At 45.2% G+C, this 22,904-nt stretch overlaps 1 protein-coding gene across 1 annotated transcript; it reads left to right on the top strand.

The window, feature by feature from the left end:
- Nucleotides 1–235: 235 nt before the first annotated feature.
- On the top strand, nt 236–20,854 carry dusp16 (dual specificity phosphatase 16). The gene is made up of 8 exons (XM_083757460.1): nt 236–436; nt 1,829–2,102; nt 6,701–6,842; nt 10,398–10,564; nt 11,972–12,131; nt 12,972–13,095; nt 14,298–14,424; nt 15,070–20,854. The coding sequence occupies exons 1-8, from the start codon at nt 291–293 to the stop codon at nt 16,111–16,113; spliced, it is 2,184 nt and encodes a 727-aa protein (XP_083613586.1). The 5' UTR covers nt 236–290; the 3' UTR covers nt 16,114–20,854.
- The last annotated feature ends 2,050 nt before the right edge of the window (nt 20,855–22,904 follow it).

The raw sequence follows: 22,904 nt of genomic DNA, 5'->3' as shown, positions 1-22,904 counted from the left end.
GACATCATACCCCGGCCCGACACAATGGAGCTCTTCATCTCCTGAGGACCCTCGCCAGGGCTGCGTCACTCCTCCTCTCCTCGCTGGACTGCCGGGGCCGGTGGGGGGTGGTGGTGGTGGGGGGGTGGGGGGGGTGGGGGTGGGGGGTGCGCCGCCGCTGCTACAACAACGACAAGGAGGAAGAGGAGGAAGGGGAGGGAAGGAGGGAGGGAGGGTGTGTGTGTGTGTGTGTGTGTGTGTGTGTGTGTGAGGAAGACCAGAGAGAGAGGGAGAGAGAGAAGTTGGTCATAATGTCTGAGCGTCCCACGGGCCCAGGAGCGGTGGTGGTGGTCTCCGCGGGGACCACCGGGTCTGACTCTGCAGGACGTCGGGGACCTTCTGGTGGGTCTTCTTCACCTTCGGCGTCCGGGACGGGGACGTGCTGCGCCGCGTCCAGGTAAGGGGCCATTGTCACGGTCATTAATCGTCGCTCGGATGATTGCGATTAACGAGTTTTAATTGTGTTTTTTTTTGTCTCTTGAACACTGGAATGTATTTATGAACAAAAATGACAGTTCTGTTTGGCCTGTATAGGCTTTGAAGTTGCATAGGGCAGAAATGACAAATGGCCTAACGATACCGTCAACAACAAATAAAAACTAGACTAATCTGTTAGGACGGATTAGTGGAGAGGACTTCCAGTAGAACTAAAGAGACAAGTCATTTTATGTTTGGTTCCATGCTGAAAATAGAAGATCTACAAGCTCACACAACGCTTGTAGATAGGCTATTTTTTTCCTGGGTTCGATTCCCACTGGGGACGCTGTGGGTGCAGGGGGTGTGTGCTCTCCTCCAAGACCTTTCTATGTGGAGTTTGCATGTTCTCCCCGTGTCCCCTAGGGTAGGTATGTACAAAAAACATGCAGTAATGCTGGTCTGATGGAGTAGCATGTTCCTTCCACACGCTACGTTCAGCCGGGGAAACTCCCCCTGTCGGGTGACAGGACTCCTCATGCACTGAAAGAAGCATGAGGTCAGTCCGTTGCTCTCCCCAAGTTGGCAGAGGGAGTGTAGCGCCCAGGGTTACATTAGACAATTAACGGGTCATTTTGATATAAGTCAGCGTGTATTCTATTGAAGTGTGTCCTGCACCAAAATAGGACGTAAATCTACAAGCTTACAACACCTACGTTTGTAGATGGCATATTTTCGGTTATGCGTTATTTCAGTCTTCCAGAAAACCCCTAATGATCTCAGATATATATTTCATAACCGCAATAGTGAACGCCTCAATCTGCAATGTATTCAACTGGTTAGCTGTATGGCTACCAAAACATCATAACTTTTTCATATTGTGTTAAGTGTGTAGGGCAGTGTTTCCCAAAGTGGGGACCAGGGACCCCCAGGGGTCCTTGACCTTGAGGGGGTTCCAGGAGGTCCCCAGCTAAATGATAGTTAGGAGAACCAAATGGACCCTTATGTGTCTCAGAGATTGTACAAAATGGACCCTAACTTGAAGATCACTGCTAGAGCGGTACAAATCTTCTCTAACCCATTCTGACCGGGCACCCATTTTGGTGTTGGCGTCATGTTATGCTTTAGCTATTGAAAAATAGCAGATCTACAAGCTCATAGCGCGCCACCGAGTGGCGCGCTACGAGCTTGTAGGTCTGCTATTTTTGTGGTCTGGTATTTTTGTGGCTATTTAGTGGTGTATAGGACACACAGCGCTAGTGTGTGGTGACGTCTCTCACGCCGATTCACAAATGACATATTAGGACTCGGCCTAGCGACACTTTTCAGTGGTGAGATTTGACTTTGCTTTAATCCATGTGCATTGTGCGCACAGGCCCACCGGCAGCAGCAGCAGGGGTGCTGTGGGTGCTGCGGGTGGCGGCGGCGGCGCCGCCGGCGTGCTGCCCATCGGCTCGGAGGGCCTGGTGTCTCTGCTGGAGGGCGGCCTGGACGGCGTGCTGCTCATCGACAGCCGGCCCTTTGTGGAGTACAACGCGGCGCACGTCCTGGGGGCGCTCAACGTCAACTGCTCCAAGCTGATGAAGAGGAGGCTGCAGCAGGACAAGGTGCACATCGCCGAGCTCCTGCAGCACTCCGCCAAGAAGAAGGTGAGTGGGTGAGCAGCGGGGCGGCAGGTGGGTTCTTATGGCCTGTTCATATAGTCCCGTTTTCAGTGAAGAGGTCACCACCGAAAGCTACAAAATGACGTCCCGCCGCGGTGGTCACCTCTCGCACAACACATCTCTCTGTTTTGACTAACCAACGTTTCGGCGGTCACCTCTCGCACAACACATCTCTCTGTTTTGACGAAACGGCGGTCACCTCTCGCACAACACATCTCTCTGTTTTGACTATGGTGGTCACCTCTCGCACAACACATCTCTCTGTTTTGACTAACCAACGTTTCGGCGGTCACCTCTCGCACAACACATCTCTCTGTTTTGACGAAACGGTGGTCACCTCTCGCACAACACATCTCTCTGTTTTGACTATGGTGGTCACCTCTCGCACAACACATCTCTCTGTTTTGACGAAACGGTGGTCACCTCTCGCACAACACATCTCTCTGTTTTGACTATGGTGGTCACCTCTCGCACAACACATCTCTCTGTTTTGACTATGGTGGTCACCTCTCGCACAACACATCTCTCTGTTTTGACTATGGTGGTCACCTCTCGCACAACACATCTCTCTGTTTTGACTATGGTGGTCACCTCTCGCACAACACATCTCTCTGTTTTGACTATGGTGGTCACCTCTCGCACAACACATCTCTCTGTTTTGACTATGGTGGTCACCTCTCGCACAACACATCTCTCTGTTTTGACTACACCACCGTTTCGGTGGTCACCTCTCGCACAACACATCTCTCTGTTTTGACTATGGTGGTCACCTCTCGCACAACACATCTCTCTGTTTTGACTACGGTGGTCACCTCTCGCACAACACATCTCTCTGTTTTGACTATGGTGGTCACCTCTCGCACAACACATCTCTCTGTTTTGACTACGGTGGTCACCTCTCGCACAACACATCTCTCTGTTTTGACTATGGTGGTCACCTCTCGCACAACACATCTCTCTGTTTTGACTATGGTGGTCACCTCTCGCACAACACATCTCTCTGTTTTGACTACGGTGGTCACCTCTCGCACAACACATCTCTCTGTTTTGACTATGGTGGTCACCTCTCGCACAACACATCTCTCTGTTTTGACTATGGTGGTCACCTCTCGCACAACACATCTCTCTGTTTTGACTATGGTGGTCACCTCTCGCACAACACATCTCTCTGTTTTGACTATGGTGGTCACCTCTCGCACAACACATCTCTCTGTTTTGACTAACCACCGAAAACTGGACTATGAATGAATACGCCTTTATTATGGCCTATTCATACTCATTTTAGGTTTTCGTCTTGATCCTTGGATCAAGACTATCATAGATGTATTTTTATATAAGGTGCTTATCCGCTTATCAGAGTCTTTGTGCAATGTATTAGTCCATATTTTTTCAATGGATGTGTTTTAATCCCATCTGTGTCGGATTCTGTCTGAAATGTCCTATATTCCTTAATGGGCAGTAATGAGGTGGCGCCACAGAAGTACTACAAGCTCACAACGCGGCCCGAAGAGCTTGTAGATCGGCTATTTTCACTAGTTTGGGACCCGGGCATTAACCCATTTTGGTGTTTTAAACATTATGTTATAATTTAGCTATTGAAAAATAGCAGATCTACAAGCTCATAGCGCGTGGCGCACTATGAACTTGTAGGTTTGCTAAATTTTTAACGGTTTTTGAAAAATCGTTAAAATGTGCCTAAAATCTTTCAGAATTAATTTTTTTGCCGTCTACAGTACACCAAATCCCGTTGCCAAAAGTAGACGATCTACAAGCTCACACATGTGTTGTAAGCATGTACTGCAGATCTGCTTTTTTTGGTTAATATTCCCCCCCAGAAAATGGATTCTGGGGTTCAAGTGGTATTAGTATACTACTATGTTAGTATATGGTATTAATTCTTGCCACCAGAGAGTGTAGAAGTGGGTTTTCTTTCTTGTTGTACTATAGCGTGCTACAGTATATACTGGTCGAGAAACTCCACTGGGATGCTGTTGTTGTGTCTTAATGTAGGAACCAGATGTGAGGACGACAATAATACCACAGGATATTGGAAAGTCCCGTATTTGCCATGCACCAGGTGCTGTACACACAGGAGCTGGCACCGTGCCCGTTACAACTGAGGGGCGTATTCTGTAGAAGCGTAGATTATTCGACAACCGAGACATTCTATATTCCTCTGGACATTGTTTTTGGCTCCTTAGGCCCCAAATCTGCTCTCCCATTGTGTAAATAAATACCTCCTTTAACTCCGGCGTTGGGTCTGCCAGACTGATCGTTTTGGCTGACGTATATCGACCGTTATTTGCCTTTTTTTTGACTACGTCGATGTCGTCAGTTATACATGGCGTACGTGTTTCCGATTGTCTTCACCACTTTCAACCTAGCAACCTTATTTGGGGCACGCATTAATCGGAGAAAAGCCCTTTTCAGACATTTTCAAGCATTTAAAACATAATAGCCCATCTACAAGCAGGTTTGGTTGTATCATGGAGTCTAGCTGTGCAGGTTTGGTTGTATCATGGAGTCTAGCTGTGCAGGTTTGGTTGTATCATGGAGTCTAGCTGTAAGCAGGTTTGGTTGTATCATGGAGTCTAGCTGTAAGAAGGTTGTATCATGGAGTCTAGCTGTAAGAAGGTTGTATCATGGAGTCTAGCTGTGCAGGTTTGGTTGTATCATGGAGTCTAGCTGTAAGAAGGTTGTATCATGGAGTCTAGCTGTAAGAATGTTGTATCATGGAGTCTAGCTGTAAGAAGGTTGTATCATGGAGTCTAGCTGTAAGAAGGTTGTATCATGGAGTCTAGCTGTAAGAAGGTTGTATCATGGAGTCTAGCCGGAGGGGCAGTGAAGTGGTCTGTGTGAAAAGCCTCTGAAACCCAATCCCTCCTCCGTACACCATGAGGCAAGCTGCTGGCCACTGTGTTTGTCTGCCGCGGTGGTGCGTGCCCTGGGTGTGTGATGTCAGCACACACACACACACACACACACACACACACACACACACACACACACACACACACACACACACACACACACACAGCCAGCCAAGCTGCAGTTAGTCCAGACAAAGTGCTGATGGGGCTGTTCACTTATGTAGGTCTCTGGACTGGGATTGCTCTGACTGTCGCAATGGCAACAATCACACTTAGTAAGTAGGTCAGCTGAGACATTCAATCTATGAATTTAGATTTTTGCCTCAGTCCCAAGGTGTGTGTGTGTGTGTGTGTGTGTGTGTGTGTGTGTGTGTGGGGGGGGTAGTAGTCAAGCAACTTTGTTGGCGTTAGTTTGGTTCTACTCAGGGTCCTTGAGTCAAGGACCCCCGGGGGTCCTTGAGTCAGTTCCAGGGGGTCCCCAGCTAAATTATAGTTTGGAACCAAGTGGACCCTTATGGGTCTGTAACTCTGAGAGTGTACAAATGGAAACAAATGAACACTAACGGGACCCTAGGGTCCATTTGGTTCCATTTGTACACTCTGAGTTAAATTAACATTGATTTTACAATGTAAATTGGGGGGTCCTAGAGATAGAAATGCCATTAACTGAGGGTCTGTAGTACTAATATGCATGTCAAATTGAGGCTCCTTGAAATGTTGGGTTGAGAATCACTGCTAGAGCCGTAAAAATCTTCTTTTATGGGGGTCCCTGGCATATCTCTTCAAATGGGGGTCTGCGGGCTAATTGGTGTCAATTTGGGGGTCCTTGACATGAAAAAGTTTGGGGACCACTGTTGTAAACCTGTAGGGCTGGGGGCCCACCGGTAGGCTGTGGGGATATTAGATTTTTTTTTTTTTGCGGCTTACGCCTTTATTGATTTTTTAAGGGATAGAAAGTAGGCTGACAGGAAACGGGAGAGAGATGGGGGGATGACATGCGGTAAAGGCCGTGTCGGGTCCGGGAGTCGAACCCGCGGCACACCGCGACTGGATCACCAGTCCGGTGCCCAGACCGTTACGCTACGGCCTGGGCCCGGCTGTGGGGATATTAATTGGGCCACCAAGTCATTGATAAAACAATATGACTTTAATGATAATATAACATTAATATGTAAACACAATATATCATAAAAAGATACTACCCTTTTGATCGTTTGATATTCAGAAGAAAGTGTAGTTGAGAAATCATTGCGCACGCACGCACACAAAACGAGCAATTTAATGTAGCCAAGTAATCGAATTCTGCAAGATGCTGTTAGGCTATATTTAATTTTGATATTACTCCTTTGTGTGCAAATAGTTTTAACCCATTCTGGGCGGAACCCATTTTGGTGTTAGCATTACGTTGTGCTTTAGCTATTGAAAAATAGCAAATCTACAAGCTCATAGCGCGCCACCGAGTGGCGCGCTACGAGCTTGTAGGTCTGCTATTTTTGAAAGATCGAAGAACCACTGACATAGAAACATGGCTTTTTCAGAAAACTGTCATTTTCAAACAGACATTTTTAGAATCTGATCTCAGGTCAGAATGGGTTAAGTGTGCCTGTGTGCGTGTGCGTGTGTGTGCGTGCGCGCTTTGTTCTACCCCAGTGTGCTTGGAATGAAATGCAATCAAAGAGGTCTTAACAGGTATTGTGCGTGCGTGTGTTGTAGTTGGAGCTGCAGGCCGGCGGTCAGGAGGTGGTGGTGTATGACCAGAGCTCCACGGACCCTGCCGCCCTGTCGTCTGAGGCCTTCCTTGGTGTCCTGCTGGCCAAGCTGGAGGGCAGCTTCCCTTCCGTCCACCTGCTGTCTGGTAAACGACCCCCGACCCTGCGTTCCTCGCTCAAAAAAACATTCTTTGGTGCAGTGGTTCACAAACCTTTTCATGTCAAGGACCCCCGAATTGACACTAATCAGCCCGCCGACCCCCATTTGAAAACATATGGCAGGGACCCCCCTAAGAGAAGATGTTTACGGTTCTAGCAAGAGATTCTCAACCCGTTTAATTTCAAGGACCCCCCAGTTTGACATGCATTTGTCTACGGACCCCCATTTAACCCATTCTGACCTGAGATCAGATTCTAAAAATGTCTATTACATCCTGACAGTTTCATTATTAACCCATTCTGACCTGAGATCAGATTCTAAAAGTGTCTTCGATTTTTCAAAAATAGCAGACCTACAAGCTCGTATCGCGCCACTCGGTGGCGCGATATGAGCTTGTAGATCTGCTATTTTCCAATAGCTAAAGCATAACATGATGCCAACACCAAAATGGGTGCCCGGTCAGAATGGGTTAATGGCATTTTTATCTCTGGGAATCCCCAATTTATATTGTAAAATCAATGTTAATTTAACTGAGTGTACAAATGGAACAACATTTACCCGTTATTTCGTTCCATTTGTACACTCTCTCGAGTTACAGACACACAAGGGTCCATTTGGTTCCAAACTATCATTTAGCTGGGGACCCCCTGGAACTCCCTCAAGGATCCCTGGGGGTCCCCGGACCCCACTTTGGGAACCACTGCTTTAGTGTACCTGTTTGGCTGTAACTTGCGTGTTTGTTTACGTGGCTGCCTTTTTAAGCCATTCTGAACGGGCACCCATTTTGGTGTCAGCATCATGTTATGCTTTAGCTATTTAAAAATAGCAGATCTACAAGCTCATATCGCGCCACCGAGTGGCGCGATACGAGCTTGTAGGTCTGCTATTTTTGAAAAACTCGAAGAACGACTGACATTTGTCGTATGAATCTGATCTCAGGTCAGAATGGGTTAAATACGACAAAACCCAAGCACTGCACTATAGTCACCAAGTAATATGAGTACAGAAATGTGTACAATACATACTGGGTTGACCTTATCGTGTTATAAACCAAATCACATCAATCTTATATCTCTGAAGCCATGGTATGCCAAATGGCATTGCTTTTGTTTGGTTTTGTTTGTAATATTTTTGGTTCACACAGCCCTGTTTGCTTCTACCTGCCGGCCCCCTGACCTCTCTGTCTTATCGGCTGTCCTAAACTAGGCTGGTGACATACATTGCATTCAGCTGCCTAATCCAGTTCTCACAATGGCGCGCACATTGCCCCATTCATGGCTCGCCTACCAGAGCATTCTCCGCATACTGACATCTTCAGTCAGTCAGTATGTGGTGACGACAGAGCATTTTGAATGCCGGGGCCGTTGAGCTCTTAACGGTGTTTTACTTTCGTTTTTTTGTGTTTTTTGTTTTTTGTTTTTTTTTCTTCAGCTGGATTTCTGTCGAGCAAGAATGTATAAAATGACTAGTAGACACAACCTGTTTTTGACATTTTTCATCAGCGGGGGAGAGAGAGAGAGAAAGAAAAGAGAAGAAAACATCAAATTGATCTGATCCAGAGATCGATCGATCGATGACACACACACAGTGGTTTATCGATTTATATATAGTTTATATACTGTACGAAAACATACTTCAGTTATGTCCGATGAGTCACTCTTCCCTAACACACACAAACAGCACGATAACATCCTCGTCAAGGACAGTGTTCCTTTTTTTTCGTCAATGGTCAAGCCGCGCACAACTTCCCTCTGGCCTTTCCCCGGATAATAAATGGCATCTGTTTAATGGTTACGTATCTGGAGAGGGAAATAATGCCTTCCTCAATTTGTATGTGCGAGACAAAATGTCTATTGTGTAACTAGTTAAAACCGCCATGACACAGTGAGTGAGTGTAAAACAGCATGGTTTTTAGAAACCCCCAAAAGGCCTTGATTGTTTTTTTGCTGAGAGAGAGAGAGAGAGAAAAGAGAGAGATAGAGAAAAGAGAGAGAGAGAGAGAGAGAGAGAGAGATTACATCATTGGTTACATAAGTGAACCCTCAGTGGAAAGTAGGGAGGACTGGTGCACTCTGTCTGCAAGCTCTCTGCTTCATAAACAATACAGTGAAACGTCACTGTGCTGGGCCCCAAAACACTGTGTTCATCTATTGAAGCACTTTGATGATTGAAGCAGCTTTGACATGCATGGTACATGGTGCACAGTAAAATTCTTACCGTTTCATTTCACTAACCAAATGGACATTTGTAGACACACACACACACACACACACACACACACACACTCTACTACTAATAATTATTATAATTAATAATATTAGCTTTATTTATATAGTGCTTCTTGAGTTCAATGGTTCATGGATTGTCTTGCGAGATTTGGTAGCAAGTCTAGTTCTTCTGTCCTGTCATGTCTGCAAGGTTGTCACATAGCCTCTAGGCCTAGGGTGTGTGACACTCTTGTACGGTAGTGCATTCATTTACAGAAACATGGTACTCTAATCAAACATTAAACGTTTTGCCACTATATACATTACGAGACAGGAATGCAGTGTTAAAACAAAACCATTCACAGCCAAGTCCATAGACTTGGCTGCCACTCTGTTTGTTAACCCAATCTAAGCCACGGACGTGGGAATCCGTTTCTTTCTCCACAACCCGCCTGTGACAGAATCACCGGCGTAGGGTCCATTGGACCACCCGGGCCGTGGCCCAGTCAGTTTAGAGCTTGCCCAGTCTATAATAGCCTACAGCCTACATTACTCCTTTTTCTGCTCAAAATGAGACAAAATCCGATGTTTGGAAGGTTATTGTTCCCTCTTCTTACACGGTGAGCACGCTCAGCTGAAGGGCTTGTTGCCTGGCAACATGTGGAGAGTGTGTACAAGGCAGCAAGCAGCAGGTGGTTGGGAGGTATCTATTAACCCATTCTGACCTGAGATCAGATTCATACGAGGTTTCCGCCGAACACAAAATGTCAGTCGCTCTTCGATTTTTCAAAAATAGCAGACCTACAAGCTCGTATCGCGCCACTCGGTGGCGCGATATGAGCTTGTAGATCTGCTATTTTTAAATAGCTAAAGCATAACATGATGCTGACACCAAAATGGGTGCCCGGTCAGAATGAGTTAATAATCCCAATTTGGGCATGTAATTAATGGTGAAAAGTAAAAGAAATAAAGGAAATACTAAAGTAAAAGGACATTAAAATTGTCCTTAGGTGAATAAACAATAAATACAGTACTTCAGTAAATGTACTTAATTACTTTACACCACTGAATTAGTACTGCTTTTAATTGACATGACAACGATTGTACAAGTACATTTTGACAATTTTATATCCCTCCTACTTCTATTTCAGTGTTACTTTTTTTAAACTGCAAATGTTAGTCTCCATGAATAAGAGTTTCACCTCACTTTTAATAAAGTTATAATAATAACTTTATTTATACAGCACCTTTTCAAAAACAAGTTTACAAAGTGCTTCACAGTAACAGTAACAGTAAGTGTGTGTGTGTGTGTGTGTGTGTGCTCGCCATTGCAGGTGGCTTTGCGGAGTTCTCGCGGCTCTTCCCTGGCCTGTGTGAGGGCAAGTCTACGGCGGTGCCCTCTTGCGTCTCCCAGCCCTGTCTGCCCGTCGTCACCAACATAGGACCCACCCGCATCCTGCCCCACCTCTACCTGGGCTGCCAGAGAGACGTGCTCAACAAGGTCAGCCTCCCCCTACCAACAGGGTGGTCATCGCCATGCTGGCTTGTGGTGGACACTTGGAACATATTCCAATCGTTTATCCCATTCTGACCCGAGATCAGATTCTAAAAATGTCTGTTTGAAAATGACAGTTCTCTGAAAAAGCAATGTTTCTATGTCAGTCGTTCTTCGATTTTTCTAAAATAGCAGACCTACAAGCTCGTAGCTATGAGCTTGTAGATCTGCTATTTTTCAATAGTTAAAGCATAACACAATGCTAACACCAAAAGGGGTTCATGCCCAAAATGGGTTAAGGGTCATCGCCATGCTGGCTTGTGGTGGACACTTGGAATATATTCCAATCGTTTGTTAATAGTGTCCAAAAATATTCAACAGTCCCGACGACAAGAAGAACAGCGGGGAACACGGCCATTGTCTCTCATAGACTTTGCATTGCGCCTCAATTTCCCAGAAGCCCTGAGAACCCTGTGTGACTGATTTTTTTTCCCCCTCGGTCACGTAATCCAAACTCGTGACGTATCCTACTGCGTCCGCTAGAAACCATGCATCTTAACCCTTTTACTGCTGCCATTTATTGAGAAATTAGGACCTAATTCATGCCAGCATTTTTTTAATTTGAGCTCTTATTTTGAAAAGCCACATTTTGCCTCAACCGGAAGTGAGCTTATCCCTGCCAGCTTTACGTTGCCAAGACAACCTTTGTTTACATAATCGAATCAATGCCGGTACATATAGCACTGCACAACGTCGGCTCTGTGCCGTCAAAGAAACGCTGGTTTGACCAAAAATGCCATCTGGGACAAGGAATAGGAGATACAGGCGATTGAAAGAAACGGATAGAATGGATTCTTATGGCGACCGCGATCTAATCTGAACGATCCAGTGCAGTGCTAACAACATTGCTAGCTAACCGGCTAACGTGAGTAGCATTATGGCTCGATCGATCATATGCACTATAAAAGTATAATTGCCGAAGGGCTACGGCAATGGCAGCAAGGTGTATTATCAAATTGAGGCTTTGATTGCCGAAGGGCTTCGGCAATGGCAGGAAGACGGTTAAAAGTGATCAAATACAGCGAATTAAACAATAGTCGGGAATGTCGTGATCCGCAGTCAAGCTGTTTTTCAATTGGTTCGATATTTAAAAAAAAACCACAGACACGTAACAACTTTCGCTTAAACTTTATTTATAATTTTATTTTCTCCAAAAAAATTGCTAACATGCAGGTCTAGGTGTGAGCTTGTAGATCTCTTTTTTTTTTTGCTACTTTTGTGTGGCACCGTAGTGTGATGAAGTAGTAGGGCAATCGTTTACGGAAGAAAAATACGGAGATACAACTTACGGTTTCTGTTATATTGTAGTGTCTCTGTTAGTCTCGAGTAACCATCCCTCCTCTCCCCGTGCAGGAACTGATGCAGCAGAATGACATCGCCTATGTCCTGAACGCCAGTAACACCTGCCCCAAGCCGGACTTCATTCCCGACTCCCACTTCCTGCGCGTTCCCGTCAACGACAGCTTCTGCGAGAAGATCCTGCCGTGGTTGGACAAATCGGTGGAGTTCATAGGTCAGTAAAGCAAATCATTGCCATGAGTCCTTGACCGAGAGTCCCTGCGACATACCATTATCATGTCCAGGGGGTGTACTTGTACATAGAGCTGCCTCACGCTAAGGAAACAGGAGACGGGTTCCTGACCTATGGGCCTCAGGGCTCGGCAAGGCTTACTTGACTGAGAGAACAAAAGTAACTAAACAAAAAAACGTAAAGAAAGTGACCATAATGACGTTGAATGGTTAGTATAGAGCAGCACCGGAGGCTGGGCGGGTTCGAATGCATCGCCCTGCATTTTTTTTGTCGAGCGTCTATACCAGCGGTTCTTAAACTATGGGTCGTGGCCCAAAGTAGGGTCACAGGAAGGTGTCGCTCATTCATTTATTAACTAAATTGTTAATAATAATAAAGACGTCCACTTGACCGAGAATCAGCAGCAGTAACACAGGACTGCTGGAGCGGTCACTCAGAATAAGCCCCTGATCCTGAATCAGTATTTGAGTCAACAAACCGCTCAATTCACGGATCACGATGTAACATTACCGAGTGGGGATGGGTCATGGTCACAGACATGGAGAAAATCACACGGTCGGTGGCCTAAGATTACACTTGCGTACAACTGATTGTGTTAGATATGTTTCACACCTTTTATTTGTACCGTTTCTCACAGTTAACCACTTACGCCGATCGACAAAGATCACAATAGCTTGTTTAGAGCTGCTCTTTGATAATTTCTTCTTTGAAAGTTCATTTATTGTTTCATGTTCACCTATATAATGACATGCCCGGAAAACCAGGGACGCTGCCCGGTTTGAAAGTGGGTTTTGAAAGTGTTTTCTTGGTGTGTTTTGTCAGAGAAAGCCAAAGCGTGCAACGCTCGAGTCCTGGTCCACTGCCTGGCTGGCATCTCCCGGTCAGCCACCATCGCCATCGCCTACATCATGAAGAGAATGGACATGTCCTTGGACGAGGCGTACAGGTGAGACTCGATACTAGCCGAGACCTGCTACCGCGGTGCCCGCTGCTCAGCCAGATCCACCCATGGATTCAAGTTCTCAGTTGCCACGGCTGATTTCAGTCGTTTAGAAGCATGTCGCGCCCGCTATTTTTTATTTATTTTAACCCATTCTGACCTGAGATCAGATTCATACGAGGTTTCCACTGGACACACACTGGTCTGATCAACCCATTCTGACCTGAGATCAAATTCTAAAAATGGCTGTCGCTCGTCGATTTTTCAAAAATAGCAGACCTACAAGCTCGTAGCGCGCCACTCGGTGGCGCGCTATGAGCTTGTAGATTTGCTATTTTTCAAAAGCTAAAGCATAACATGATGCTGACACCAAAATGGGTTCCCGTTCAGAATGGGTTAAGATGAAAGAGTAAATTAAGTGGTCAAATAGAATAGAATTCTAATATATTTTAGAATTGCCTACATCAATGACTAACCACTTAATCGTTTATTATACTTTGCTCTACAATGGTGGTATAGTCTCGCATGGCCAGACTAATATCACTGCGTTGTCTGGAACTTCGGTGTGGAAGATTTATTTCCAAGGGGCTGTTACAAGCAGATTCCAACGTCGCAGCAAAAAAGTCTCACTTTCAATAGTGGGCTCTGATTGGTCACCCACAACTCTGGGGTGAGCAAAATGTAATTCAAACTGAGCGCCAGACATTTTTTCCCTGTGTCAGATTCGTCTGGTTTCCAAGCTACAATGGTGGTGTACAAAAATTGCTAAAGTAGCCGATTTTGTGTGAGCATGTAGATCTGCTATTTTGGCAGTTTTCCCCCCAATAATTTTTCATTCATTATCAAGGCAAAAGTTTGAAATATGGGTGATATTGATTTGAAGTCATAATGGCCCAGCCCTAATACAGGGCCAGTTGTACTGTATGTGCGTGGCATAGGTCACATTCCTGTGGGCGGACATCCCCTTTTATCAGGAACCATCTCTCTCTCTCTCTATAAGTCTAACAATGCAGACCGTCTCCCCTAATGAACCCGGATCCTTTGCACGACCTCTAATTAAACTTTCCAGAGTGTCATTCCTAATTACAGATGGCATTGTGAGGGCCACTAATGATGGCCATAGTAGAATGTGGACCGAATTTGGTTCATATTCTATAGCCGCTCTTCTCTCCCGTCTGACCTCCACTGTGTGTGTCCTCTCTCTGTAGGTTTGTGAAGGAGAAAAGGCCCACCATCTCCCCTAACTTCAACTTCCTGGGGCAGCTTCTGGACTTTGAGAAGAAGATCAAGAGTCCCCATCATGGTGCTGAGGCTAAACTCAAGTCCCTCCATATGGTAGGCCTGACTGTCACAATTATTTTGTAATTGTCTAATCGCAATTATTTGACATAATCCCAATTATTTAAACAATAAAAACACTTAACCCTCTAACACCCAGCGTTGCTTTTTAGCAACAATTTTATTTAATTTAATTACTACATTATTATTACTTTTTTCACCTAAACGTCATCAGTGATGTTCATTGCAATGCCATTTCAATGCCATTGGTCATGATATTTGCATATAAATACCCCCCACAGGCTGAAATTCACACAAATTAAAAATGTCTGAACATTTTTTTACCTAAGACTTTTGACCTTTACCCTAATAAAAGTAGGTAAAATAATTGTAATATGTTTTTTTTTGTGATCATTAGAATGTCTAGAACATGTTTTATTCATTATTGTGAAAGATATCCCCAAAATGTAAATTATTAATTTATTATATTATTATATAATTATTATACATTTTTCATCAAACTTTATTTTTTTATTTATTTTAACATATTTTTTTGTCTTAGTCCTAGTAGTACAAAGTAGTAGTAAGGTTGAAATCTATTTTTTGCAAGTAGAAATTAATGCGGGTGTTAGAGGGTTAAATCGCTAATCGCAATTAAAAGTGTAACAATTAATCGTCAACTTAAATTTGTAACCGTGACAGCCCTACCATACGGAACACGGCGGCGGCGAAGCGGCCTCCGCTCCTCCGCACTCCCCCGGGCTGGACGACGTGCCAGAAGCCCCGGCGAGTCAGAACTCGGTGGGAGCGCCCGACCCGGCCCTGCTGGAGCCCCTCACCCTGCCCTGTATGCTGGCCGACGTCCCCGAGGAGAGGCTCCTGGCCCAGGCTCTCAGCGGGCTGCAGCTGGCGGAGGGAGTGGAGGACAACGCCCGGCTCAAACGCTCCTTCTCCCTGGACATCAAGTCATACGGAGAGCCGGGCGTCAGCAGCGCCCCGTACAGAGCCTTCGTGCCTCATGGCGGCGCGGGAGACGCCTCCGAGTACTTCAAGCCGTCCACCTTCAAGGAGCCGGCCAGCAAGCCCTGCCAGTTCTCCCCGGTGGAGGAGGTCTCCGAGCAGTCGACCCCGGAGCAGAGTCCCGACAAGGAGCAGGCGGACCCGCCGGCGGCCCCCGGTGGTACCCTCTCCACACCAGGCGGCACCAAGCCTCAACCGCCGCCTCTGTCCAACTGCTCCCACCAGCTCCACCGGAGCGGCAGCGTGGAGGAGAACACCCACACCGCAAGCTTCCTCTTCGGCCTGTCGCGCAGTCAGCAGCAGCTCGCCGCCAAGTCGGGCGCCGGGTGCGGCGGCACACTGAAGGGCTGGCACTCGGACATCCTGCTGGGCCCCGTGACGGTGTCCGGCGCCTCGCTGGCCGGCGGCTGGTACCTCTCCTCCTCGGAGTCGGCGCGCTTCTACTCCACCTCGGCCATCCTGAGCGGCGGCGGCGGCTTCGCGGCATACAGCTGCAGCCAGGGCGTCGAGGCGGTGCGCAGGCGCGGTCGCCAGCGGAGCGGCGACCACGGCGACTCGCGCCGCAGCTGGCACGAGGAGAGCACCTTCGAGAAGCAGCTGAAGCGTCGCAGTTGCCAGATGGAGTTCGGCGACGGCATGTCGGAGAGCCGCTCCCGTGAGGAGATGGGGAAGGTGGGGAGCCAGTCGAGCTTCTCCGGCAGCATGGAGATCATCGAGGTGGCCTGAGGGAGCGCGGTATTGGATGGACCGTCCGCTGGATTTAGCTCATTTTTGTTGTCCGAGATTCTCTCCCACGTTGGCTCTCAGGATGGTACTGTAAAACTTTGCTCTGGGTTCAGCAGGAATGCTGGCCCGGACCAGAACACAATGTTTGAGACACTCGTTTAAAGTGCTTTTATTGGAACTGTTGGCATTTAAATGCAGTGAAGCGGAAAACTCGCACCTTGCAGCTGTATTCCTGAATGTGACGATGGAGGAGGCGACACCCGAAAACTTGTGTTTCATTGAAGACTGAGCCTGTCGACGCCTCATCTCATTTATGGTCTTGTCATTTTCCCCCGACTTGATTCCCGTCGGCTCCGCATGTCGGACATCGCTTCTTCTTACCAATATGACATGCCTAAAAATGGGGGGAGGGGGTTGCCCGATGTTGTGAACTGGAATGAGAAAGTCCAAAACGAAGGTTTGTTTTTCTTTTGTTTTTGTTTTTCCTGTTATTCTTTCTCTCTAACGAGTAGCTCACCGACAGATAAAATCTCAGGTCTCATCTGAGCATCGGTAAAGAACAATTGAACGATTTCCCCCTGTTTGAAGATTGCTTAGTAAAGGATTGAGAGGAGAGGACTCGAGATTGTCCGCTTTGTCAGGATTGGAGTCGAAACATTGAATAACATGAACCACTTAGACTGTCCTAGGATCAGTGCTTCCACATTGTGGGCGCAGTAGGGCTGCTGATGGGGGGGGGGGGGGATCTGTTGATGGCATTAGGTAAGCGGTAGTCTCGTGCAGCCAGACAACTATTCCACAATCTCCGAATGCTACATAGCGTCTAGAATTACACATCCCGAAAGCCGAGAACGGAAGCTGTTCGTCATTTCATTTCACAAAAAATATATTTTAAGTTACATTTTATTTTTGAATTCCCCTTTCTGACAAGCATCAACTTATATAGGATCTGATTATTTAGATCGATTTTCTTTTGAACAAATCTGCGCGACTTGTAAAGACGAGACGGAAGCGTCACATCCACTTCATCCCGTGATACTTTTCAGAGCCTCCGTGCTACTGTATGACGAAAGCATTCGAAGGTTGTAGGAGGCATTTTGTCTGGCTTGTGAGACTATAGGTAAGAGGTGACCGGAGGAGGACAGGGTTTTCATGGATTGTGTTTTTTATTTGTTTTTTGTAGCCATGGCTGATTTCACTCATTTGGATTCCACACAGTAAACATGCTTTCAACAGGCTTTCTTTAAAGCAGTGGTTCCCCAAACCTTTTAGCTCAAAAGAGAAATTAGACGTTTAACCCAAACGAGTGAAAATAGCAGATCTACAAGTTCACAACGCGTCGCTTCACGTCATGTGAGCTTGTAGATCGGCTATTTTCCCTACTTCTTAAACATTTGTCTTCTAATTCATGGAATTTCTTAAGATTTTTCGTTGATTTCTTCATGAAATTCCTGAATTGTTTCTAATTATTTTCTTCTAAAAACAAAATGAACCATAAAAATGTGTCCGTGACCCACAAATGGTTCCCGACCCAGTGTTTGGGAACCAGTGCAATAAAGGATGATCAATATACTTGGTGGTGTGTCATGGTGTCACACACTGAGAGCTTGTAGATCAGCTATTTCCAGTGCAATACAATTGGGCACACAAACGTGTATAAATCAGGCATAGATCCTGAGCCATGTGGCTGGAAAGTTATGTTAAGATTAAAGAGTACCCCATTTGAATTGGGTCAAACTAGCAATAGAAGCATCGTCCCCTTAATGCCTAATGGTCTCATATATTTCATAAAAGCACAAGGCTAAAAGCCTTGATCATCATTTTTTTTTACATAATTGTGGTAATTGTTTAGGAAATGGAGCACTTGGTGTGGGGCGTGTCCAGATCATACATTGGGACTTTACAAAATGTTTCAGTGGTGATAATACTTTTTTTTTTTTTTTTTGCTTGAATCCATGGTGTCCTAAAAGGGGGAAAGGTTTGATGTAGCAAGTGCATTTGATAAGAAAGAGGCTGGGACTCTTGCTCAAAGACTACAGAGCTGCAACGGGGGAGGGGTAAAAGGTTCCATTACAAACACAGAAGATGGGCTCTAGAAAGTCAGTGCCTCCGATGGATCACTCACAAAGGATTGTTTGTAAATCGCAAAAAAACACACATTTTAATATTGCACTATTGTGGTTCTGAGAATGGTTTTTATTTACAAACGTGCAAAATGGTATTAGGAGATAATGTGTATGAGCTGTGTGTCTGTGTGTGTGCACGCGTGCGTGTGTGTGTGTGTGTGTGTGTGTGCGCGTGCGTGCGTGTGCGCGTGCATGTTTATATTTGGTGCTCTCACAGGCTGGCAGGGAACTCGGAAAGCTCTGATGGTTGGTGTACAACAGGGACATGGCCCTTCATCACTGCCTGCCTTAAGATGACAACATTAGCACGCTTCAAAAGCCCCCATATCAAAGTTTGTTAATATTTCTCTTCGAAGTCAAGGACAGAAATTAGTTCACTAATAGATGCTTATATGGGAGGAACGTTGAGAGGAATTCACCAGTTGCATTACAAAGGAAGTTGAAATACAGTTGGTTTTTATCTGGTCTATGGACATTTACAAACTCTTGTCTGTTCGTTTTTAAAGCAGATGTCGAATATGATAAACATGAATCAGGGCTGTATAGTCGCTGTGTGCAGTGCTCAACGGTGTATCTGGAACTGATTCTCATGGCTCTTCATAAAATATCCAACCTGTCTTGGAAGCTGTCAGCCAAGGCCTCGGTCATGGAGACGGGCAGGCTTGTCTTGTAAAAGTGGGAGAGGCCGACTGCTCTGTCTGCTCTGTTTTGTCTCCTCGTCTGTCCACAGCCCAGCGTCTATCTGACCACAGCCATCCGGCTGCCGTGTTCGATTGCCGTTAAGTGGTCCGATGGGTGAGCCGAGAATGCTTTCCAGCTTCTTTTCAAGCGGGCCCCGGTCCAGAAAAAGGTTGAGAACGGCTGCATTAGAGGAACAGGGCCTCCCTAAAGTGGGCAGACAGGCTTTAGCAGCACTTTACATCCACATGCTCACCTCATTCACAGAGGATAGATGTGGGACATTGCAAAACATTGTCCGGCGGAATAGCTTAACTTCACTGTGTATTCCTGATCGAAGGTCAACACGCACTGCTCTCCCTGAAAGCGAATAAAGATCCAATCCAAGCACGGAGAACCCTCCACAGGTGGCCTTGACTAACTGCCCTTACAGACTGACTAACTTCCCTTAGCTTACAGACTGACTAACTTCCCTTTGCCTACAGACTGACTAACTGCCGTTACAGACTGCCTTTACAGACCTTGTAAAGGCTTCGCCAAAGCTACTCCTGCAAGACTGCACAGCTTTATCGTTTTTCTTTTTTCCCCCCGTTTTGTTTCTGGGGGTTATATTTTCATCCATTTTCTGTTTTTATGCAGAAAGCGTAGAGAGAACAAACGTAAAGGTAGGAACAGGGTGATTAATGCAACATAGATTATGGGCCCTATTTGAACTAAGGATGGTGTAGGTAGGTCTGTTTAGTGTACAGTAGTGTACACATTACGCCACACAAGGACATCCCATACTGCCCACTTCTGCTTCTCCATGTAGCATGCAGGTGGAACTGTGATGATGGCATCGGATCAAGTTTGAGAAGATTGTTCCACGTGGTTGACCGATGTAAGAATCAGACAGTATAGGGTTTGATATGCGGCTCACGTATGCAGGACAAGAGTGAAAAAGTGAAATCACACGGATCTAACTGATGCTTTTATTTGCCTTCCACACAGCCAGCCACTGTTACTGCACTCCTGTTTGTCCCCAGTTCATAATGTGTACAGTATGAAGCACTTGACTCTGGCCTGTGTGGTGCAGGGCAGTATTATGTCCAGCTCTCCTCTAATAGCTGATGCTGATCGATCCGATTGGACATGTGGTTGACTCCCTCGCCATACTCTCAGAAAACATTTTTTATTGACCTTTCATTCAAATCAGTGATTGATCCACACATTGGACAGAATGCCAGAGGCAGTCAGTTATATAGGGTAGGGTGAGCTCAAATCTGTGCCCCCAAACAGCAAATCAATGTTGTGCCTTTAAAAATCAAATGTGTGACAATAATATGTCTCAGACCTTGTTTTGATGGTGATTTATTTTATTTTCTCCTACAGAAGAATGGTGTGAGTTGATAAGTAGCGTGGCTGTATGTTTGAAGGTTTCTCCAAAGCTGTGAAATTGTGCCTGCATATGGGATATCAGATATAAAACAAATACATGTATTTGGGATATATCGGATATATACATTTACATGTACATGTATATGGGATATCGGAGGTAATCACACAACTGTATAGGGATCTACCGTGAGTGTGCTACGAATGACGGTCACATCAAATAATGCAAAAAAGATGAATGATTTGATGCGCTCTGTGGAGTCAATTCTGCGCATTGGTCAATTTATGATTTTAATGCCTTGATTCCAAACTTCAGAATATTCTATCCAATAGACATAAACAAAGCCATTGATTAGCTAGCTGATCACGTTACTGGATTTTGTAGATGAATGATTTGTAAAAGGATTTACAGTAGATAAAAGACGGTACCGGTGTGAATCTGTGTGAGAGTTTTAGGCCTGTGGCATTGTGTGAGAACATAGCTAGCTTTACTTTGGACAATGTGCACAGTTATGAAGTTAAAAGCAGTAGACGTATGATGACTGTTGAAATAAAATCTTAAATGGTATGGTACACGTGATTCTTCATTTTCTATAACCTGCATTGCACACGGCTGAAGATAATTATGATTGCCATTTAACCCATTCTGACCGGGCACCCATTTTGGTATTGGCATCATGTTATGCTTTAGCTATTGAAAAATAGCAGATCTACAAGCTCATATCGCGCCACCGAGTGGCGCGATACGAGCTTGTAGGTCTGCTATTTTTGAAAAATCGAAGACACTTTTAGAATCTGATCTCAGGTCAGAATGGGTTAAAGTACCACATGGGGAAAGTACACTCTGCTGTTCAACTTGGGGGAGAATATTATGGTACTTTATAGACTTCCTGATCTCATGGTCATGTCTAGTAGTAACGTGACGTGCATCACTCAGTTCTTTAATGTCTGTATTATAGTTCATCTTATTTTGAACCAAGACAGTTTTACACTTTAGCCCTTTGCTTGGAGTATGTGTGATCTGATCCTAGGTCTGTGGCCATGGGGAGTTTAATTAACCTTGAGCACCTTATTCTCTGGCAACAAGACATTCTGGCAAGACTGTCCCCAGTTTATATCTTGCTGGATATTTTAGTCTCAAATATATTGCAGATGACAGGGTGCCAAACACTGAGTGTCTTGACAGGGGAATTCTGGGTCCTCATGACAGCATATCGAATGCCCAGAATTGATAAGCAATGGGATCTGTTAGCTAGTCTAGGGCTGACATCTTAGTTCTTTACCATAATTAGTGCCAGTGGGGTGAAGTATGCTGACAAATTATTTCCAGACAATCGTAATAAATCAGAAACGGGGTTGGCCATAGACCAATAATTCGCTCTCCGGTATAAATGCAGGCACTATTCCATAGTCAAGTGCTGGCCGACAAATTCAATTCACTTCTGTTCAATACAAACAGTGCCACAATTGGCAGGTGACCAAGTAATCAGGATTGGAATAATGGAATCTATACATTGCACAATATATCTGTGTTCCATTGTCAGCACAGGGTCTAAAAGTACAAAAAATACAATTGATTTGTTGTGAATTCAATGAAATAGTCAATACAAGTAGTAGGATTAGAAATGTTGGTAGGCAAGTAGTAGTAGCCAGAAGGCACCACACGGTATCCACTAGTGAATTAATAAGAGAGAAGACAAGGGAATAGTTCATAATGCATGAAGATGATGATGGCTTGCCTTGTGACCTTCAGGACTTTCAGAGGCCTGACAATAACTTTCTTGTTGGAGTATGGATGCCCCCTAGTGGACTAAGGAAGCTGGGAAAACATTAATTTGAACCTGTTCCATTTGTAAACTAATGTACGGCATCTAGTTTGGGAGTATGTGATCCTCATAAGCAAAATTAGCAAATATACTCTACAACGGGGCCTGGAGAAAACATTCAGTTTTTACTGTTTTTACTAAATATTACTTCAATCATGGCATGTCCATGTTTTCATAATAGCCTACTCTATACTGACTAAAATCACCAGACAGGTGACCGTGCAACTTTATCAAAACCACTAGGGGGCAGAATAGTCAAGCAGGTCTCGTGATCTCGCAATGTCCACACGTGTTATAATTGTGTGGAGACTGAAGGAGCAGAGACTGGTGGTGAAGCGAGGTAGATTGATTATTGGTAAATGCATTCTTTCTGTCGAGAGGAAACAGGTAAATAATGATTGTACAACTGTTAGTTGAAAGAAAGGGGGATATCCACACGATAAACTAACTGCTCTACCGTGTGACCGTGCTTCTTAACAACAACAACAACAACAACAAATAAACGAACGTTCTTTCTTGAAGCCGCCGACGAATGAATGAATAAATGAATGGGCAAAAAACATTGTTCATGAAATAAAACATGGCGCATATAGTTTGTCGTGTATGGAAATTCCCCATGTTGTTTTTATACTTGAAAATCTTTGGTCGAGCATACGCTTTCCAAGAACTATGTGGGGGTAGCCCAACATTAAGAGACTTTTTCGATTCTGACGATCGAAAAAAAAGTCTAAATGTCTAAATGAGTCTAAATGTTGGGCTAGTGGGGATGTATGACGACTGTCCTATC

This window comes from Protomyctophum parallelum (assembly GCF_964188405.1).
Source record: "Protomyctophum parallelum genome assembly, chromosome: 22".
Taxonomy (NCBI): Eukaryota; Metazoa; Chordata; class Actinopteri; order Myctophiformes; family Myctophidae; genus Protomyctophum; species Protomyctophum parallelum.
Note: the sequence above shows the minus strand (reverse complement) of the source record. Positions and strands in the feature narration are given on the sequence as shown.